Raw genomic sequence first — 20,775 nt, 5'->3', positions numbered from 1 at the left:
CTATTATTATAAAGTTAATTAAGATTGACAAGCTTCAGAAACAAGAATGGATGTTTTTGGCATTAAAATGGGCACTGTAGGTGTTTTCCTGGCCTCCACTCACTGCCGACTATGCTTCCCCATTGACTTGCATTGGGTTTCGTGTTTCGGTCGATCCCCGACTTTTAGCGATAATCGGCCGACTGCACTCGACTCGACTCTGGACAAAATCGGGTTTCACAAAACCCGACTCGATCTTAAAAAAATGAAAGTCGCTCAACTCTAGTTTTGAGCAGTTTTCGAAAGGTTTCCTGAAGGGTTTTGCAGCCTTTTGATATGACAGTGCCTACTTTAGGGTATATTCCATCAGGATCCTTTTCAAAGAAGTGACTGGCACTTTTTTCCCCTATCAGGTGTTTTATTAAAACATTTTCAGGAAAAAAAATGGCAAATAACTCCTCTTATGAAAAGCAGAGCTGATTTTCCCCAAATAATGTCAGTTTTCCCAGTCATGCTTGAAGCAGCTTTTGAGTAGGATTTTGGGGTAGATCTGCTCTAAAAATGAAGGGCTCGCTTCATCAACGCTTTTACACCACAATTCTGTTGTGAAAGGCTGGAAAATTTGCAAAGTTTAGCCCCAACTCTGAGTTGTGACTCTTGGCAATTTCATGCTAATTTTTCACCGTGGGACGGTGTCATAGCGTGCGTGGGCCACCAAATCTCCTCTAACTCATGACGCACTGGGCCATTCTCTAGGGAGACGCATGCCACTCGACAGACGCTCCAGATTCATGAAGAACCCTGCACCTCTTCATGAATCAGGATCGTCTGATTTCAGCATAACCCCTCATCAAGAACGGCATGAACAACTCCTGTCTTGATGAATCGGGTCATCAGCGTGTGTTGAGAGAATTGGATAACGATCCATACTCCTTTAGTACATATGGTACCTGAATACTCAGACTGTGCATGGCTGCCTGAGTCAGCTCTACAAGGCTTTATATGAGGATGTCACAGGTGTTTGCCCAATAACCTGCAAAAAGCATCCATCATTAGGAGCTGGAGCCAAAAGCAGGTGCCTGAGCCTTGACAGGTGAGTAACACTTATTTTGAGGTGTATTGTAGATTGGATGATCATTTGGGGTCTTGAAACAAATTTATATTGAAAATTTTTGATTTGAGGAAATTTTTTTTTTTTTTTAAATGCATGTATTTGGGCTAAAAATAATTGTTGCAGTTGGGTTTAGATAAAAATGTTGCATCATTTGGTTTTTAAAGTTGATTGTTGACCTGATCATATCTGGCTGCAGGATGAGTTAACTAAGAATCTGACTCCCCGTCAGAACGAGCTCACTGACGGATTCTCAGGTACCTCATTTTTCGGCTTTAAGTTATAGAAGGCAAATGGAGTTATGGTTTTAATGAATGCCAAATGCACTGAACTTCATAAATACATGCAAGAAAAGCAGATACATACTGTACGTGGTTTTATGCATGTAGTTTAGACCTTCTCTTCAATATTCTTCTGCAAATAAATAAATAAATAAATATTCTTCTGCAAATAAATAAATAAATAAATATTCTTCTGCAAATAAAATTAATTAATTAGCAAGAAAGGTAAAATAGATTGAAATGACTTTATTTGTATCAATGCACAAGTTCCTAACAGCATACCATTAAAAACATATTAATGTACCAAAAGATATACAGTATGTACATTCTTAAATGGATTCTATTCATTTTATTAAACTTTTTTTGTTTTTTTAATATAAACTACAGTTACTTTACATTAGTGCATGTTTCCATCCTTGAAAACTGTATAATTCTGTAAATTCTCGAAATGGGATAATATTTTTGCATAGTGTATTCAGTTCAGTGCTTGACGCTGTCTGTGAATCACAATAACTATGAAAATCATATCACCTTCTCGTATATTATGTTTTATGCTCTTTTTTGCAAAGTCATTCAAAAGCTTCAAGCTGTGCTGCACCTTTAATGAGAATGTTATAGTATAACGTTTTTTCAGAGATTTTGGTAAATGATTTAGAGAAAACAGCCTGTAGAAAAGCCCATGAAGAGGAAATGAATGCAGGATAGAAGCTGTGCTCCTATAAGAGCTAATGGAGACACTGGATGCACATCCAGCCTATATTACTAGGAGGGACACTCCCACAAGAGAAAAATCAGAAACTTGAATCCAGCTACAAACTGCATATCAGGGGGGCTGAAAATGAATGAAGCAATTAATATTTCTGACTGAAACTTAGTGCAATAATATCAACTAAAGGTAACCACAAACTGTACACCTAAAAGTCACTATATGGTACTCCAAAACAGTATGCCCTAATAACCCCATAGAACATGATACTATACTGCAAAACTAAAATAAATATTGTTATAGTGTTCACCTAACAGTGACTCGAAATACATAAATAATACTAATATTGAGTATCTAAATAATAATGCCAAACACTGCGGAAGTAATAACGTCACATGAAAACCAAGTAATACTATTATTTAGTGCCCAAATACCACTGCTGTAAGTAAGGATATACTTGTGTACAACATGTACGCCCGCCCGCTAGCACACTTATGGGACAGTGGGATACATGGCAGCTATGACAACTCAGTGTCAGCGTAAAAAAATGGCCTATAATTTTTAATACAATCAGTTATAATGGGAATTACTGATTAAATATTTAAAAATATGGAGGCAAACTGCTGACCATATCTGCAATATGTGTATTTAGACTTATTTCTCTGCTGTTCAACAAAAGGTCTATCTAAAGCATAAAACCTAATCCTTAAGCTCTCCTGATTCTGATGCTTTTTTCTGTTTTGCAATGCCTTGCTCCATTGCATAGATATTCACATTTATTGACTTTGGAGCACAGTATGTGAAATCTCTGTTTGCAGCCCAAATGGTGTTTTCTTCAGAGTCTTCTCGGGCTGCATGTGCTTTCAACCACTTTGCTAAACTCTGCCAGTCATAGCATTGTCAGTATCTGTGAGGGAGGAATGAAAGGTAATGCCCCAAAGAAAAATGTTCAGTTGGATTGTAAAGCAGAGATTTCACATACTGAGCTACAAAATCAATAAATGTGAATATCTTTGCAATGCAACGGCACAGTGAAAAATGGAAAAGAGTGGCAGAATCAGGGAAGCTCGGGGATTTTTATGGGGTATTTCACAAAACATTTTTGAGCAAGAAAAAATCTTTAAAACAATTTAAAAGAAATATGACATATATAAATTATGTAATATGTTAATGCAAAAAATATATTACTGTAGAATTATAGTGTGTTTTTTTGCTGTAAAAATTTTGTGTTTTAAAAATTAGAACTGCAGTGATTTGCAGGAGGTTATGCATTAATAATTCTAGACTGGATGCCTCTACCATCTGAACTTTGAAAACCATGTCCTCATTCCTGCTGTTTAGGGTACAGTTAGTGAAAACAACGCATTTTTGGACTCTGAACAGTGGATGTCACTTTTAAAGCTTCTCATACACTATTACTCAGAGAGAATGGCTCTGTATAAATATTTGCGCTTACAATATTTCTTGTGCGTTAGACTATACAGAGATTACTCAGACCCTCCATTGCAGCCCCCCACATTTTGCATGTCTTTTTGGCTACCTTGGTAAATCTATACAGCCTTCTTTTCTTGTTTTATATGCTCTATGTATTCACTGTAATATTTGGATCTTACCATGGTACCCTTGTATATAAAGGGTCAGGCACTGACTCATAGCAGGGGTGCACCCAACTTTTCCTGGTCTGAGAGTCACAATCTCATACAGACGCTGCAAGAAATTTTAAAGGGATATTTCCATCTGAGACATTTATGTCATGCCAAAAGTGTTTATGTAAGGAGATGAGCATATTGCTCTGTTCCCCCTCAAAGTCATCAGTGCTGTGTATAATGTACAGTGTAGTGTGTATAATGTCATGCATCATGGTGATGGTGATGTGTAGTGTGGATTGTGATGTGGTGTATTGTAATGTTTTGCAATGTACTGTTAGGAAGCTGAGTTCTGCCCAGCAACAGACAGTGAATAGGGTAAGACATAGTTAAGTGTTGGGACTAGCCCATAGAAGGAGGGATTCCCACCTATAGTGAAAAATGAGGCCCCCCGATCAGCCCTCCAGGGAGGAAGACCGCATGCATGTGAATCTCTCTGTTAGAGTTTATGGGAATTGTGGTAAGGTGCATGACATTCCTCTTCTTTCTACATTTGATCTGTCTAACATACATGCATTCTTATGTCCAGATTGTAACACAAAATTGCAGTCTGGACCACATGTGGCCCCTGGACTACAGGATGTGGATCTCTGACTCAATAGGTGGCACCAGAGTCAACTTTGTTCCTCTTCTTATAGTCACCGTTTCATCTAAGGCTAATACATATTGTACAAAACAAGCATTTAAAGGTGCAGTACATCTGATATGAGAATAATAGTGTAGGATGTATATACAAAATATGGTTGTTACGGGGTACAGACAACGCAACTGTAGAAAGAGTTTATTTTCTTCAGAGTTGACAGGCTACATAGGTTCCCCAGCTGTTGAGACATTACTATCCACAACCGGCCTTCCAGCTGTGATCTACACTACCGGCAATATACAAACAGCTTCATTCGATGTTTTCTGAAAAAGTATAGTGTTTTGTTATAGACGTTCAGTACTTGTTACAAAAAGGGTTGAAAATTATTAAAATTGATAAATGAGTAAAATCATGCAAATTACCCAAAGTATGTATGTGAACATAATGCCAAACAGATGCTGATGCTCATATGCCAGGTTTCCCAGCACATAATATAGGTCCCTGTATTTCTTCAGGAGATATCAGTCTGTGTCCTTATCCATGTCCTTACAAGCTCAGGTCGACTATGATGTGTTCGAAAATCTGTGTATTTCCTTTAAAACTGGAGGCAAAAATAAAATCCCGTCGATCAGTTGACACCGCTGTGAAAGAACGCGGTGCTTGTATGTAGATCTCCTTGAACTTCTCAAAAAGCTTATTTTCGGGATCCCACTGGTATATTTGTGAAAACGTATAATCACTGCCAAGAGCTAGGTAATATCTATCCTTAAAGATAAAGGGTTGCAATGCCATTGCTCCACGGGACGGTAGTGCCTGGATCTCAATAAACTGCTTGTTGCTCCATCTCATGATCTTGGAATCTCCAATAAACCTGGTCAATGAAATGTAGAGTTCATCTTTCATTTTGTAACTTTTGACAGCCAGGACATCCTCCATGTTTGGGATATCACTCAGAGGGGTAAATTTCTGGGTGCTTTTGTTCCACTGTAAGATAAGAGGTACTTGAGATCGGCTGGACAATACAAGATGAGGCTTCGCGTCAATTTCGATGAATTCTGCATCAGTGTCGCGGAACCATTCATGGAGGGACTGGTAGGAGTAGAAGCCTTTGCCATTCCACTTGTACACAGTGGTCAGACCTGCCTTTGAGCTGTCAGCAATCACAAAAAAGTTTTCCCCTTCAATCTGGAACAGTTCAATGTCATTTGGCTTAGAAATACGTGAAACTTCAATGTCTTGGAACTTGGTGAATTTGGCCCAGCTTTCATCATACTTGTATATGTGAGATCCACCAAAGAGTTGGGCCACCACCATGAATACTTGATCATCGATTAGTATGGCTTTGCATCCGACAATGGATTGGCCTGCCAATAAAGACAACTGGGTTACAAAAAGTTGACATATAAAATAAACCACCTTTATAGTTTGCAGTTTATTCATTTATTTTGACAAAAAGTTTTTCAAAATACAATGTAATTGTGAACATTATGATCATCGATTTTAGTCTCATCAGATTGACTTAAATTTCAGGTTTCTGCCATATGTTTGGCATTCTAATATAAACAGAAGATAGTTGGATATGTGCTCGTAGGAAAATGACCAAGTCCAAACCACCCTGTAGAACCACATTCTACGGTCCCAAGAGGCATTTACTTGAGTGGTCAACCAAACTGAATCTATGGAATTATTTGTATTAATCTGTCAAGGCTATGCGGAAGGTCGACCATCTATTTTTCTGTGTGTAAAAGAGGCAAAAACTGTTATAATTTTATGGAAAAATTACATTTTGGATTAGAATATGATCACAATTCTTGTAAAACTGAAATACCTATATTATTCCTGTACCTGTGATGTTATCATAACTTCGGAAGTTCATTTCAATGTGATCCCACTCCAGCACCATACAGTTTTCCATGCTCGGTTGTGCTATAGCCACAAAGACATCATTCTTATATTGGAAGGTATCGACAGAAACTGATTCATATGGCAAAATTTGATGAACGACAAAATCTGTAAATTGACAACATGAAAAAATATATATTTATATATTTTTATATATTTTTTTCAGGAATTCAGTACCCATCATAAACGCTTATTATTAGTAGGTTACTGATATTTTAGAATAGTACATTGATTGGGAAAATAAATAACTGAAATGTCAACTATTCATCCGGTCTTTCTCTGTTACTCATTGGCTTTTCCAAATAAAGTACCAGCACCCACATTTGCCCACCTTTAAATTTTGATGGTAAACCTTAAAATCTCTGAGGATTGAATATAGACAAGGAAATGCAAGAAAATATTCAAGTCTTAAAGAAGACCTGTCAGTAGGTAAAAAGTCTAAAGTTTTTGCTTTCATTTATCCCCACTGCTTTCATGAGTATTTTGCTTTTTTATTTTTTAAAATGTGCCATACGATTCCAGAGATATGGTGTTCTTTACATAGTGCTAGATTTATGGTCTTTACCATGAAGGCGTGACAGGATAAATACACGTTTCCAAAGATTACTATGAGCCACACCCCCATGGAAAAGACCATAAAAATTAACACTAAATAAAAAAAGTCTCAACTAAATAAAATGATTGACCCCCTGACGAAGGTAGATGCCGAAACACTGGTCAGGGTGGACGCTTCCCCTACACACTTAGGCTGGGTTTACATTGCGTTAACAGCAGCCCGTTCAACACATACGTTAACGGACTGCTGTTAACGCAAGTGCCGATATGTCATTGCGCTAGCGCAGATAGAGCTAGCAGATGCTCTATCTGCGCTAGCAATGACGGACCCGGAAACGCTGCAGCCCACGTCCCAGGGTCCGTCACTCAATGTCGGCACATCGCTAGCGTACGCCCATTGTGCGCTAGAGATGCGTCCGACATAGGACATAATGGTGGCGTTAAGGGACTACGTTACACCGCGTTATGCCGTGGTGTAACGTAGTCCGTCTAACGGACACCTATAACGTAATGTGAACCTAGCCTTACCTCTCACTCTCTCTCATACAGGTACAGTTTTTTACATATGGTCTCACAACTCTGCTGGTATAGCCTGATGTCAACCTTCAATAACATTATATCTTCCATCTTAAGGTGACTATGCTTTGTCTCAGGACATATATGCACATGCACCTTCCCTAACTATATATGCTGCTCAGAGATACATGTTCTGTTTTTAATACTGCCTGTATTGATATACTTCTGTGTTTATAAACCGTTTAGATATGTGGTGTAAGATGGCCGCCGTACGGGTCCTTGAGGGGAGATAGGTATCATTGTGGTTGGTAGTTTCGATGATGTGAGCTTGGAAAGCATGCTCCAGTAAATATAGTGCTGAGAGAGTTATTAGGCCACTCCAGGGCCTGGTTTTATGAGCAGTCACAAGAGATGGGTGGGAATGACTGCTCACATATCCCAACCCCAGGGGCGTAGCTTGGCAGATAAAATGGAAACCCAGCGTCTCATTCAGTGTCTGTGACTGGAGGTGTGAAGGCCTCCAGTGTGTTTGCTAAGGACACTGACCGGAGCGGGCTGACCAGCAGTACTATATGGACTGTTGAATTTCTGTTTGTTTTCACTTTGTGCCGGAAAAGGCTATCTTTTGTTTGCTTGTACATGAGCAGGTTTATGGGGTTAATAAACCTGACTGAACATTATTTTTTACGAAACCGCTTCCTGTGCCTACCTCAACCTCAGCTGAGTGAGTGCAAAACCCTACAGTGGGTACTATTAGATTGGATATATACCCAAGCCCTTTTTCCACTTTTCTAAATTGATTATTTAAATATTATTTATTATATCATTTGATCTATATTAATAGTCCCCACACATCTTTTACATTTTTTTTTTGATTCAGCTTTATTTTTAAAGTGCGACGTGGAATTGCATCCTCTGTTCTACTTGTCATTTCTCCCACACCCTCATAATTTTATTGTTTGATTAATAAAGTTGTATATTTTAATTCATTTATCTTGGATTTTAATGTTGGTTTTTCTTCTCTTCTGTTGCATATACTGTATGTTCACCAATTAGTCCCTAATTGGTAAGAAATACACATGTGGTGATAGAACCGTCCCTTAAACTTATATGAATTTGTTATATCTACATACTATCTTCATGTCTTCTTCTTTTTTGAGTTTTTTTGTTAATAAATAAAATGATTGCACACTATGGATGGGAGAAGGCATTGGGTTTGCTTAAAATAATGCAAATCACTATATAACTAAGAAATGCAAATTATCTCTGGTTTTTGCAATCTACGTTTATCATTATAATAACCTCATTAAGGTGAGAACATACCAGTTGTTATGCAGTCTGTATCAAAGCTCGTTATTTCATTCAGCTTCTTCCCTCGGTACACAGATGGACCGGTACAAAGCACATCCGACACAGTGGAGTTTGTCATCTTCAGCCATGAAAATAGCCACTTAGCTTTACAGTCACACTCGAACCTATTGCCTCGTAAGTCTCTACAACACAAAGATATGGACATAAAAATGCTATACTGTAGAATACGACAAGCCCCATACATTTATCTGTTTGTTTTTTTTTACGATAAATACAGTACTTTGTTTTGTATTATTTATTTTATTTCCATGGGACATTATGGCACCAAATCTAGTGCAAGGTCGGTGGAGATGGACATCCACCATGCCCCACCCTCGTTGTATCTCAGTATGTCCCCCATTCATAGAGAGCTGTTGGAGATACTATTTCTGCTCTATCTAGGAGACCAGGCGTGTAGTGATAGAGGAATTTTGCCCTTACAATGGTTAGGTTACTTTCACACTGTGGTTAGGCACTCATTCAGTGGCTCCCGTTGGAGCTTACATCCGAACCACACACAAAACAGTATTTCGCCAACGGGGCCATAGATTATAATAGTGCATAATTTTCTGGCATATACAACTACTGGAGGAAGATACTCAGATGCAGTCTACTGTTGTGAACTCTGTTTTTGGGCTCCCTCTTGTGGTCACAAGTGGTACTGTGTGAGTGTTGTATTTGGGCTCCCTCTGGTGGCTCTTTTGTCATTCTGCAGGTCTGAGGTTGGATCAGCTGGTTCCTTTTTAGTTCATCTGGACTCTCAGTGGTTGCCTGCTGTCGTTGTATTCAGTACTATTCTGTTTGCTCCTGTCTACATCCGGTATCAGTCTCTCCAAGAGAAGCTAAGTTTTGTTTGCTTATTTTTTGCTCATCTGTGTTCAAGATGTGTCCTAGTATATGATGTGTTTGGTCCAGCTTGCTAACATGTGATTTCCCTGCTTGCTGGTGCTCTGGGGTGCTGAGTTGCTCCCCCCACATCGTTAGTTGGTGTGGGGGTTCTCGCATTCTCTGCGTGGATATTTTTGCATAGGGTTTTTTACTGACCGCACAGATCCCTTGCTATTTTCTGCTATCTAGCGTTAGCGGGCCTCATTTGCTTAACCTGTTTCATCTCTGCATTTGTCTTTTCCTCTTAACTCACCGTTATTATTTGTGGGGGGCTTCTATATCTTTGGGGTATTTCTCTGAGGCAAGTGAGGTCTTGACTTTCTCTTTAGGGGTAGTCAGTTTCTCAGGCCTTGAAGAGACGTCTAGGATTTCAGGAAACGTTCCTCGGCTACCTTTAGTGTGTTTGGTTAGAATCAGGTTTGCGGTCAGTCCAGTTACCACATCCCCAGAGCTTGTCCTATTATCTCTGACTTAGCTGGTTAGATTTGTGATCCTAAGCCACTGGGATCATAACAGTCTACTATGTCTGGATGGCCGCCTCCAGTAGGCGTACATGGCCGAAAAAGATGCACGTCAGAGCACATTCGCTTTGCAGGCACCATTATAGTCTAAGGCCCGAAGCATACGTCCGATCCCGTATTACAGGAGGGTTTGGACATAAACCTCAATGGGGGCCACTGAACAGTGCCGGAACACAATGTAAAAGCACCCTTAGCTACAAAGGTATGAAACTCCCCTGATTCTGCATTCCTCTGCTGTTTGGGGATGCTGTGTTCTCAGAGGTCATGGTATTCCTATCAGTTTCTGTTAGCACAACTGCTGATCAGCTGATTGAGAGGGCAGCGCCACATTATGCAGTAGCTGCGCCTGGTATTGCAGCTTAGTGGGCATGAGACTGAGTTGATACAGAATGCACGAAACTGTGTCTATTACCAAAAAAGGGGGCAAGGCATAAGCAACAGGGGTGTGACTATTGTGGGTGCAAGGGTACCAGTCGCACCTGCACCCTGGTGCTTAGGGGGTCTAAAAGGTACCTTTTGTCATTATTAGAATGAAGACCATTACTATTAAAGACCTGTGATAATTGAGGGCCCTGTTATAAATTTTGCATTGTTGTCCACAAGTTTAAGGATATACACTCACTGATCAATGCCAATCATATATTGTTGACTATCCTAATAATAGAGTACCAAAGTTGTGGAAACCCCTTTTTATGAGCAGGAGGCAGAGGAGAGTAAAGTGAAGCTGCATTTTATAGAAATTCGCTGGACTCTCTGCATTCAGCAATGTTGTACTATTTACGTAGATAATTGACTCTCTGAAATATGGTGGTTAATTATGCTAAGGATTATACATGCTGGGAGCTTTCCCACCACAATATAACCAATGTACACAGCTAATGCAGTGTGGAAAGAACCTGAGTCAGGGGAGTTTTATGTTTTATCTGAGGTCCACTGTCTCCTGCTTGTGGTTGACAGATTTTTTTTTCAGTTGTAACAAGCAGAAGGCAGGGGAGGGGAGTGCAGTGTAAAGGAAGAGAGACTGTAGACTCTCAGTGCACTTTTTTTTTTAAACGTATATAAATAGGAGAGAGCAAGGAGTCAATAGTCCAATATTCACCTATTGTACAACAACCCATCAAGTCCTCGCTGAGATATCACTGTAAAGTTTAGCACTGTCTATTGGGTCCATAAAATGTGTTTTTTTCAATTATTAGTGTAGCTAATTGTTAGTAATAAATGCTGTAAGCACAAAAATTAAACTATTTTTTGTAAGCCCTAAGTTTGCACATCTATTATCTACTCACACCTGTTGTACCACTAGTCTGTCTACCCCATTGCCCATGTACTTCTGGTTGCATCATGAAGGTCCCACATCAACGAACCTGAGAGCAGAGGCTGCACATCCCACACAGTATGTGATGTAAAGGGCAATAGCATCCATTGAATGTATCACATGTAAGACAATGGCTGACTTGACAATCTGATGATTTCCTTTCATCTTAAGGGAATTTATCACATTAAATAGTTTCTTTGTTTCATTACGTTAAAAGAAACCAAACATTTCTATCTATCGAGAAATTCAGTCTTCATTAAAGAAAGTAGCAATGTAGAGAGTTATTCCCATGTTATGCCATAAATATCCCAAAGATCCTGATCCCACCACTAGGACATGCATCGATGTCGAGAACGGGGCCACTTAGTATACGTCAGGAATGGAGAGGTCACCAAACATGAGCGGCTCTCTCTATTCACATGTGCAGGAACACAGAAAAGTTTCCTGATCACATGCTCAAGTCACCTAAAAGACTCATTTCACATTTATTGTGTAAAAAAAAAAAAATCAGAAAAAAATATATTGCTATTAAAATATATATATTTGTTTCATATTAGGGCTGTTGACTTTATTTAAGCTGAATGACCTTAAACTCACTAAATAATGCAACGGATCCTTGCCCCTTAGGCCTCACTTGCTTTCCTCCCTGCAAAAAGCTGCTTTAAATGCTAAGTGTGGGCTTGGGAGCGCTTGGACACCCTCACTCTTTCTTTTATGTTGTTTTGAGATCTTCTCTCAGCCAGGCTCATCGTTTTTTCTTTGCAAAATTAGGAAATTTTCTCATCTCAGATACACAAAAGCTCAGGCTTTACCATCGATCTAATTTTTGAGAGGTACATTCAACAAAATTCGATCAAGATGGTATAAAGTCCCATCCATATCGCATCCATACATATGCTGAGCTCCATGCCGGTGATGACATGGATGTAAAAATGAGGGTACTGTACTTCACATCTTTTGGCAAAGCCTGCTTTTAACTTCTCTTCCGCTCCTTGACATTTTACTTGTGTGATATCACAATGACATTGCCCTGAAATCATACCATGTCTCCATCCCAAGACACCTGGTCAGTGCAACTAGGGATTGTATCGCACAACTGTGGAGACATCTCGAGATTAGAACCCATAGGTGAGAATTTGGTCACAAAAGGTCGAGGATCTGAGGCACATGGAGGATCCCACATCTCAACTCCATAATCGCCACAATATATTCTAAAAGACCTTATATTACTGGGTTGAGTACTAGGATTCCTCTCCGACTACAAGCTATCATGTCAGAGAATTATTTTATTGGGCTTTCAAGTCTGTCTCTGGAGTCAGAGCTTCTGGGCTTCACAAGAGTACCAAGATGGCTGCTGCCAGAGATTACCACATCTAAATCAAGAGTCTCAAACGGCAGGGTAAGTTGGCTGCACAAAGAAAAAAAATCTGAACTTGACGAGCCGCGATTATATATTACTATGTGATACAGCGTAATATAGTGCTACAGTGATACTATGTGATGGCATCTTCAGCACATGGAGATGCAGCGCCCCAGAGTCCTGGTCGTTGCAGTGATGTCGTTCTTCCACCAGGGGGAGTGATATTACGTCTGATGGCAATAAAGGAGATCTTCCTACCAGGTATCACAAACCATACACCACACTTCACACTCCAGACCACCAGGGGGAGCCTTGCTGGATAGAAAGTTAGAGAGAAGCTGACTGCGCTTTGCCCAGGCAACACCTGTCAGGCAGACAGGGGGAAAGGAGGAACATCGGAGCTGCAGACAGAGGGTCCCTGTCAGGGGTGGGATCCTGACAGAGGCCTAGCAAGACAGAAAGACACGGAGCTGCGCCTGCCCCACGTGCGGCAGGATTCTAAGAAAGGACACGAAGAGGATTGTGTTGTAGAGGGTGAGAAACTAAGTCATAGCACAAGGAGATAACACCAGAAGGAGTTCTGCCCTGCAATAGGCTGCCTCCTTCTGAGGCACGTAGCCGGTGGCCGGAACACTGAGGGAGCAACCATCTCCAAGCCTTGCTCCAGAGACCGGCAGGACAGTCAATTCCAAGTTGGCTGCCCGACCTTAATACCTAAGAAGACACGGTGGCAACTTGTGGGGGTTGGGGCGTCTCTAGGGTCCCTATAAACAAGCCTCAGGCCATCAGTCATACGGGTTTGTCCTATCCACATCATCTGGGGGACAGAGAGGAAGAAATAACATCTAGAACATCTACAAGAGTTGTGAGGACCTTACCGAGAAGCTCAGCAGGGAGGTACTACAACACACAGGCGCTAGAAGGAAGGCTACTGATTTCCACCTCGATAAGGGGACTCTGGATTTGCCTTCAGACCGGCCGGACTCTGCTTACCCTGTGGTCTGTACCCTGGACTGTGGATGCTGAAGCCTCCAGTAAAGGTAAAGAGACTGCAACCTTGTGTCCTCGTTATTCTCTGTGCCTTACATCGTCCACCATCACCACCTACACTTCTGGGAAGCCCTAGGGACACACTTCACCTGTGGGAAGGTATACCATCTAGCTGCCATAACATCACCCCAGCGGACCCCTCACCGCAGCGTCGGTCACCCTTACCGAATACCACAGGTGGCGTCACGAACACTATCCCTTTAAAGACCTTTCCCTTTCAACACGGACATCCCTAGGGCCACGGACCGGGTCAGTCACCGTGACATCCCCCGAACCGAAGGACCCGGTACCGAGTACCCCAATGCCCTACTGGGAGCGCTCCAGAGAGGACTCAGCTTCTGAGCCCCCTCCACATATGTGGACCTCAGCGCCGACAAACTGGTATGTCGAATTGTGCTAAAGGATTAGAGGGGTTGTCTAATCAGTTGACAGTTGAGACCAGTGGCATGGTCATACCACTAATCTGATCTGGGCTTGCCTTTGCAACAACGGTGGAGTGTCAGGGCACTGAAGTTGACCGAATCCAGCAATTTGGTCTTGCAAAGTTGCTTGCTTTTACAAAACATTTTCAATGTTACGAAGTTGAGACTACTACTTTGTCATGCTCACGCCCTGACTGGTGGGTGTGAGCTTGGGGGGTTTGTGGCCCCACTGTGCCACAAACCAGACTACCCTGGAAGGGGCGTGACTATGACAGCTGCCTGGGTTTTTACTGGAGCCTCTGATGGTGAGGACAGGCTTGTGCAGCAGGCAGCTGCCAGGTGCTACTCCAGAGTGGTGTCTGGCTGTGGCTGCTGATCCCACTTGGGAGACAGGAACACCAGGATTGGTGCGGGCATCAGGCAGGACTGGCAGAAGAGCACGGCTGAAACTCAGATGAGTAGGCTGGCACGGCTGAGACACAGGGCTGGCAGAGACACGGCAGAGAACACAGAGCTGGCAGGCACGGCAGAGAACTCAGGGCTGTCAGAGACACGGCAGAGAACACAGGGCTGGCAGAGACACGACAGAGAACACAGGGCTGGCAGGCACGGCAGAGAACACAGGGCTGGTTGATGTGGTGTATGAAGGAACAGGTGGGGACCTGTTCACACTGGAGTTGCAGGTATGGATTTGTAGTATGAAGGAACAGGTAGGGACCTGTTCACACAGGAGGTGCAGGAATGGATACGCAGTATGGAGGAAAAGGTAGGGACCTGTTCACACAGGAGGTGCAGGAAAGGAATGAGGTATGAAGGAACACAGGAGATGCAGGTACGGAAACAAGCCAGAAGGAAAGGAGAAAGAAGGAACAGGTTGGGACCTGTTCAGACAGGAAGAGAACCGCAAGGCTGCGGATTGGAGCGGTAGAGCAGCAAGAGATAGCGCAGCAATAAAAGCTAAGCAGAGCAGAACCACAAGGAATATGGAGAGGAGCTGCAGCAAGAGATTAGCGCAGCAGCAGAAGCTAAGCAGAGCGGAGCCACAAGTAATGTGGAGAGGAGCTGCAGCAAGAGATTACTGCAGCAGCAAAGCAGAGCAGAACCGCAAGAAATGCGGAGAGGAGTTGCAGCAAGAGATTACTGCAGCAGCAGAAGATAAGCAGAGTAGAAAGGAGCAGAACCGCAGGAGTGCGGAGCAGAGGTAAAGCCACAAATGTACAGAGCAGGCAGAGCCGCAAGAGTGCGGAGCATAAGCAGACTGAGAACACAAGGAAAGACACAAAAGGGAAGGAAGCTCCAGACAAGGAAACCGAGATAAGACAAAGTACAGACAAGGCAATGAAACAAGACACAAGGACAAAGACAAAGGGACCAGGATATTCTGCCTCCTGGAAGGCGGACAACAAGATCAAGGCAAGGAGCCTCTACAGAGGGAATAACACAGAGCAAGGCCTGGCAAATTCAGAAACTAAACACAAACTGAGCTAACTCATTGCACAGGCCCAGTCCACTGGGTGGAGCTGCACTAAATACTGGAGGCCTCTTGGTAATTGGTCAGGAACAGATTAGACAGATGCACCTGATTCCTATAAGAACCAGAGAGTTCAGGCGCCGCCCCCCTATACACACAGCCAGGAAGCATGCAGAGAGCAGAGGCACAGAATATGGAGCTGGCAAGAAACAGAAACCACATCATGGCCTGGAGCAGTGGGTAAGATAGTGTGAGAGATGAGAGGCCATGCCGTGATGCCAGCAGAGTTGTTACATACTTTAACAAAAATATTTAAAAAAAAGATGGCTATCGAAAGGCGAATTGAAGAAAAAATTGCTTCCTAAAATAACTGTGGTGTTAAGAAGCTAATGTGCAACAAAGTGTGCTTAGACAATTAGGCAGAACTTGGCTTTGAAAGACAGAAAAACAATGGTCTACATAGGAAATATTACCCTACAGATGAATGTTTGCATATATGGTAGTCCTTAGTGGATGGATAGCATGGGGTGCACCCGGGCTCTAAAATGCCCACCCCTCTCTGCCACACAGTATTCAGCGGGACCATACATATCATGGGTTAAATTGGAGGGGGGACCTGGTACAGATTTACCATCAGGTCCCTGGAGCTTTGCGCTATGATTCTAAACCCTTTACAAAGTGAAGAAGAGCAGGATTGACTGTAAGCAACATTGTCAGCATGCAGGAAAAAGAACATTAAAAGTACATTAGTAGGAGCATAGTCCATTACATCTCTAATATCTCACAGCATTGGGAAAGATATTGCCATAGTAAAGATGATGAGATATAAGGGTATGACATGTATTTATATGAAGAGACAGTCTCTGTGGGGTTCCTTCCATATTTACAAGGGTGAAAAGATGTTTAGGCTCATGAATTATTAACAATTACCGTAGATTTATTATATTAGAAAGCAGTAGCGTAAATCTATTATAGCAGAGCACGCAGAATAAAAATCTACAACTGGACAGGAAAAATGCATCATATAATAGACAATTGTGTCACCCAACAAACAGAAAATAGGTAAAAAGAGTGCAAATAAATCACAACAACCATAATAATAATAATAACAAAGATAATAATAACACTAATAATAAAAACTAACGGTAATTACCATATTTAAAACAGTTGCGTCTGCAAAATTTTGACAACCTGCAGATCTGCTAAAAAAAAATAAGATCTTCAAAGATGACCTAAGTTTGGCTCCAGAGTGAGGAAGAAGCATGTTTTTGATGGAATTTCAATGATACTTTTGCTAATGGTCTGATACTAGGAGGTTCCTGCTGATGCGGTCTCGTAGCTTGTCTGACCACAGGACTATTTAAAGAGGACATTACACCAAATGTTTCATGTTGAATTGGATACGCAATGTAGTTGTGGTTGCAGAGGGGAATAAAATGTTTATTTGTAGGTTTTTTCTTTTTGTTTTGTTTTATATTTCGCTGCTCCATTGCTGAGAGATTAGCAATAAAAATATTGTCACCCAATGAGTTAACATTTGTTAAGTCCAAGTGGGTGTGATCAGATTGTTTCCACTGACGGCATGCACTTCTTCTACCTTTATAATGCTGTATGACGCAGACCCTCTGGGTAGCAAGATCATTATATGCGAAACACCCGTTTTTTGCCATATGTACAGCATACCTCCCAACTTTTGAAGATGGGAAAGAGGGACAAAGTTTGTGGCGCGCTTAGGCCACGCCTCTGACCACACCCATTCATAATTAGTCACACCCATATCCACGTCCCAACCACACCCATTTAGCACTGCTGATCACACTGTTTCATATACAATAATTATAAACAAAAAATATGGCCACACAGTGCCCCATACTGTATGATGACCATACATGATGCTCCATACTGTATAATGACCACACATGATGCTCCATACTGTATAATGACCGCACATGATGCTGCATACTGTATAATGACCCCACATGATGCTCAATACTGTATAATGACCGCACATGATGCTCCATACTGTATAATGGCCCCACATGATTCTCCATACTGTATAATGACCACACATGATGCTCCATACTGTATAATGGCCACACAGTGTCCCATACTGTATAATGTCCACACATAATGCTCCATACTGTATAATGGCCACATTATGCTCCATACTGTATAATGGCCACACATGATGCTCCATACTGTATAATGGCCACACATGATGCTGCGTACAGTGTACTGGCCCCACCTGATGCTCCATACAGTATAATGGGCCCACATGATGCTGCATACTGTATAATGGCCACACATGATGCTCCATACTGTATAATGGCCATTGGCCACACATGATGCTCCATACTGTATAACGGCCACACATGATGCTCCATACTGTATAACGGCCACACAGTTCTCCATACTGTATAATGATCCCACATGATGCTTAATACTGTATAATGACCCCCCCTCCTGTATGCATGGCTCATATTCCCCCCTGTATGCATGGCTCATATTCCCCCCTGTATGCATGGCTCATATTCCCCCCTGTATGCATGGCTCATATTCCCCCCCTCTGTATGCATGGCTCATATTCCCCCCCTGTATGCATGGCTCATTTCCCCATCCCCCTAAATGCATGGCTCATATTCCCCCTCCTGTATGCATGGCTCATATTCCCCCCTGTATGCATGGCTCATATTCCCCCCCCCTGTATGCATGGCTCATATTCCCCCTCCTGTATGCATGGCTCATATTCCCCCCTGTATGCATGGCTCATATTCCCCCCCTGTATGCATGGCTCATATCCCCCCCTGTATGCATGGCTCATATTCCCCCCCCTGTATGCATGGCTCATATTCCCCCCTGTATGCATGGCTCATATTCCCCCTCCTGTATGCATGGCTCATATTCCCCCCCGTATGCATGGCTCATATTCCCCCCTCTGTATGCATGGCTCATATTCCCCCCTCTGTATGCATGGCTCATATTCCCCCTTCTGTATGCATGGCTCATATTCCCCCCTCTGTATGCATGGCTCATATTCCCCCTCCTGTATGCACTCCCGGCTCAGCAGTGCATCTTCTTCCTGCGTGAGCGGTCATGTGATACCGCTCATTAAGGTCAATTAATATGCGCATATTCATTGACCTTAATGAGTGGTACAACGTGACCGCTCATTCAGGAGCGCTGCAGAAGCCGGAACCAGGCATCGCTGGAGCAGGGTGAGTATCGTCTTCAAGGAGGGTGGGTGGGTGGGAGGCGGGGGGTGGGGGTGCAGCGCCCCAGAGTCCTGGTCATTGCAGTACTGTGGCTCCGCCACTAGGGGTAGACACAGTGTCCTGCATAGTCGGTAGTAAGAAGAGTAAAGATGGAAGTTTGATATTTGATAATGTTGATAGAAAAGGGGGGATAGAAGGTAGACCCTGAGTCCTCCATAAGAAGTTAGTTATTGTAAGAAGAAGAGTTAATAATGTGATACCGAGGACAGAGAGTGAACCCGTAGGGGTTAGGTGGTAGGTCCTCTTAGGAGCCATATGTAGATGGCTCAGTGTTCTCAAACCCGAAAGTGTGTTATGTTCTATACCGTGTATAGTAGTTGAAAAGACAGAAGGCTCGGGCTGAAAGGAGCGGTCCTGTATAGAAAGGAGAGGCAGTAGGTCTGGCGCCGATAGGACAGGCGGTCCTGCAGATTAAAGAAGGAGAATGTAAAAGTTGACTTGCCTTATAATGTGATTATAGGAAGGTCTTTGGCGGACTTAGAGTGTGCGTCCTCTAAAGACAATGTTAATGTATTATCCAAATGTTTGCACTAGTAGAATTCCCGGTTGGGTAACAGGAGTTATTTATAGCCTGTAATTTTTAATGTTTAATGTTTAACCATGTTTGTAACGTTTAAGTGTCCTTACCTCCCATAAAGGGAAGCCTGTTCAAGTATACTTATTGTTATTGCACTCAAACAAAACTGTATGTCTTTTTGCTAACTTGTATTGTTGTTTTTCTTCCCAGTCCCGGAGTACTGTGTTTAACCAGGGGGGAGTGCAGCGCCCCAGAGTCCTGGTCGTTGCAGTACTGTGGCTCCGCCACTATGGGGAGCTATGGTGCGTCTGATGGCACTGAAGGAGTTCATCTAATCAGGTATCACAGACACCAATTCATTTCACCGCCGGGCCTTCAGGGGGAGCTAAGGGTTCTATTCATTAGGCCACTCCTCACAGACTGGTAAAACTGGGGGTCAGGCAGGAAGTTAGAGAGAAAGCTGACTGGGTTGGAACCAGGCAACACCTTGTGGCAGAGGGTGTTGTAGGGGAAGAGACAGTAGGGTCTCTGTTAGGGGTGGGATCCTGACAGAGGCTTGGCAACGAGAACGAACGTAACGGGACCGTGCCTGCTCCGGGTAGCGGCGGTGCCCAAGAAAGGATTAGAAGAGAGATAGATTGTGCTGAGTGAGAAACGAGATCAAAGCGATAGGAGAATACCAGTAGGAGTCGTGCTGTAAGACCGAGGCAACATTCTACTGAGGCGCACAACCGGTGGCCGGAACGCCGAGAGAGTATCATAATATCCAGCTTCAAGCAATACTCTAAACAGCGGCAGGACAGTCAGTCTCAGGCGGGCTGTCTAACTCAAATCACCTATGAAGTCTTGGGGGGTAACTTGTGGAGAGGGGCGTCTCTAGGGTCCCGGAAGAGCTCCGAGCCTACCCGTCAAACGGGTGCCGTTCTAACTGTAACGTCAGGAAGGGACGGATGATTAGCAGAAGATCAGTTAATCGAGTTGTTGTGAGGGAACTTAAGAAACAGACACAACAGTTGTGGGGTACTTTCCGTAAGCATAGCAGGGAAGGACTACAACACATAGCGCTAAGAAGGAAGGCACTGATTTCCACCTGCGAAGTGAACTCTGGAGGTGCCATTGGACCGGCCGGACTTGCGCAGCCTAGTGAACCATATTCTGGACTGAGGACTCAGAGATCTCCAGTAAAGAGGTAAAGAGACTGCAACCTGGTGTCCTCGTTATTTATCGCGACCTGCACCCCACAACTGCACCGCTACACCACCACTTATTCTACCGGACGTCCCCCACTGACGGACAGGGCCACGGACCGGGTCTAGCCACCGTGACAACC

General features: G+C 42.8%; 1 protein-coding gene across 2 annotated transcripts in view; it reads right to left on the bottom strand.

The window, feature by feature from the left end:
* Window positions 1-1,601: 1,601 nt before the first annotated feature.
* Window positions 1,602-20,775, bottom strand: part of LGI2 (leucine rich repeat LGI family member 2) — a 64,672-nt gene continuing 45,498 nt past the window's right edge. For both annotated transcript variants that reach the window (XM_077279952.1, XM_077279953.1), the window contains 3 exons: window positions 8,603-8,772; window positions 6,152-6,316; window positions 1,602-5,670 (listed from right to left, as the gene is read on the bottom strand). In XM_077279952.1, the coding sequence (XP_077136067.1) occupies window positions 4,853-5,670; window positions 6,152-6,316; window positions 8,603-8,772 (1,153 nt within the window). In that variant the 3' untranslated portion in view covers window positions 1,602-4,852. The remainder of the gene's footprint in view (window positions 5,671-6,151; window positions 6,317-8,602; window positions 8,773-20,775) is intronic.

Source organism: Ranitomeya variabilis, chromosome 1 (assembly GCF_051348905.1).
Source record: "Ranitomeya variabilis isolate aRanVar5 chromosome 1, aRanVar5.hap1, whole genome shotgun sequence".
NCBI lineage: Eukaryota > Metazoa > Chordata > Amphibia > Anura > Dendrobatidae > Ranitomeya > Ranitomeya variabilis.
The sequence above is the reverse complement of the archived record's forward strand: the minus strand, read 5'-3'. Positions and strand labels throughout refer to the sequence as shown.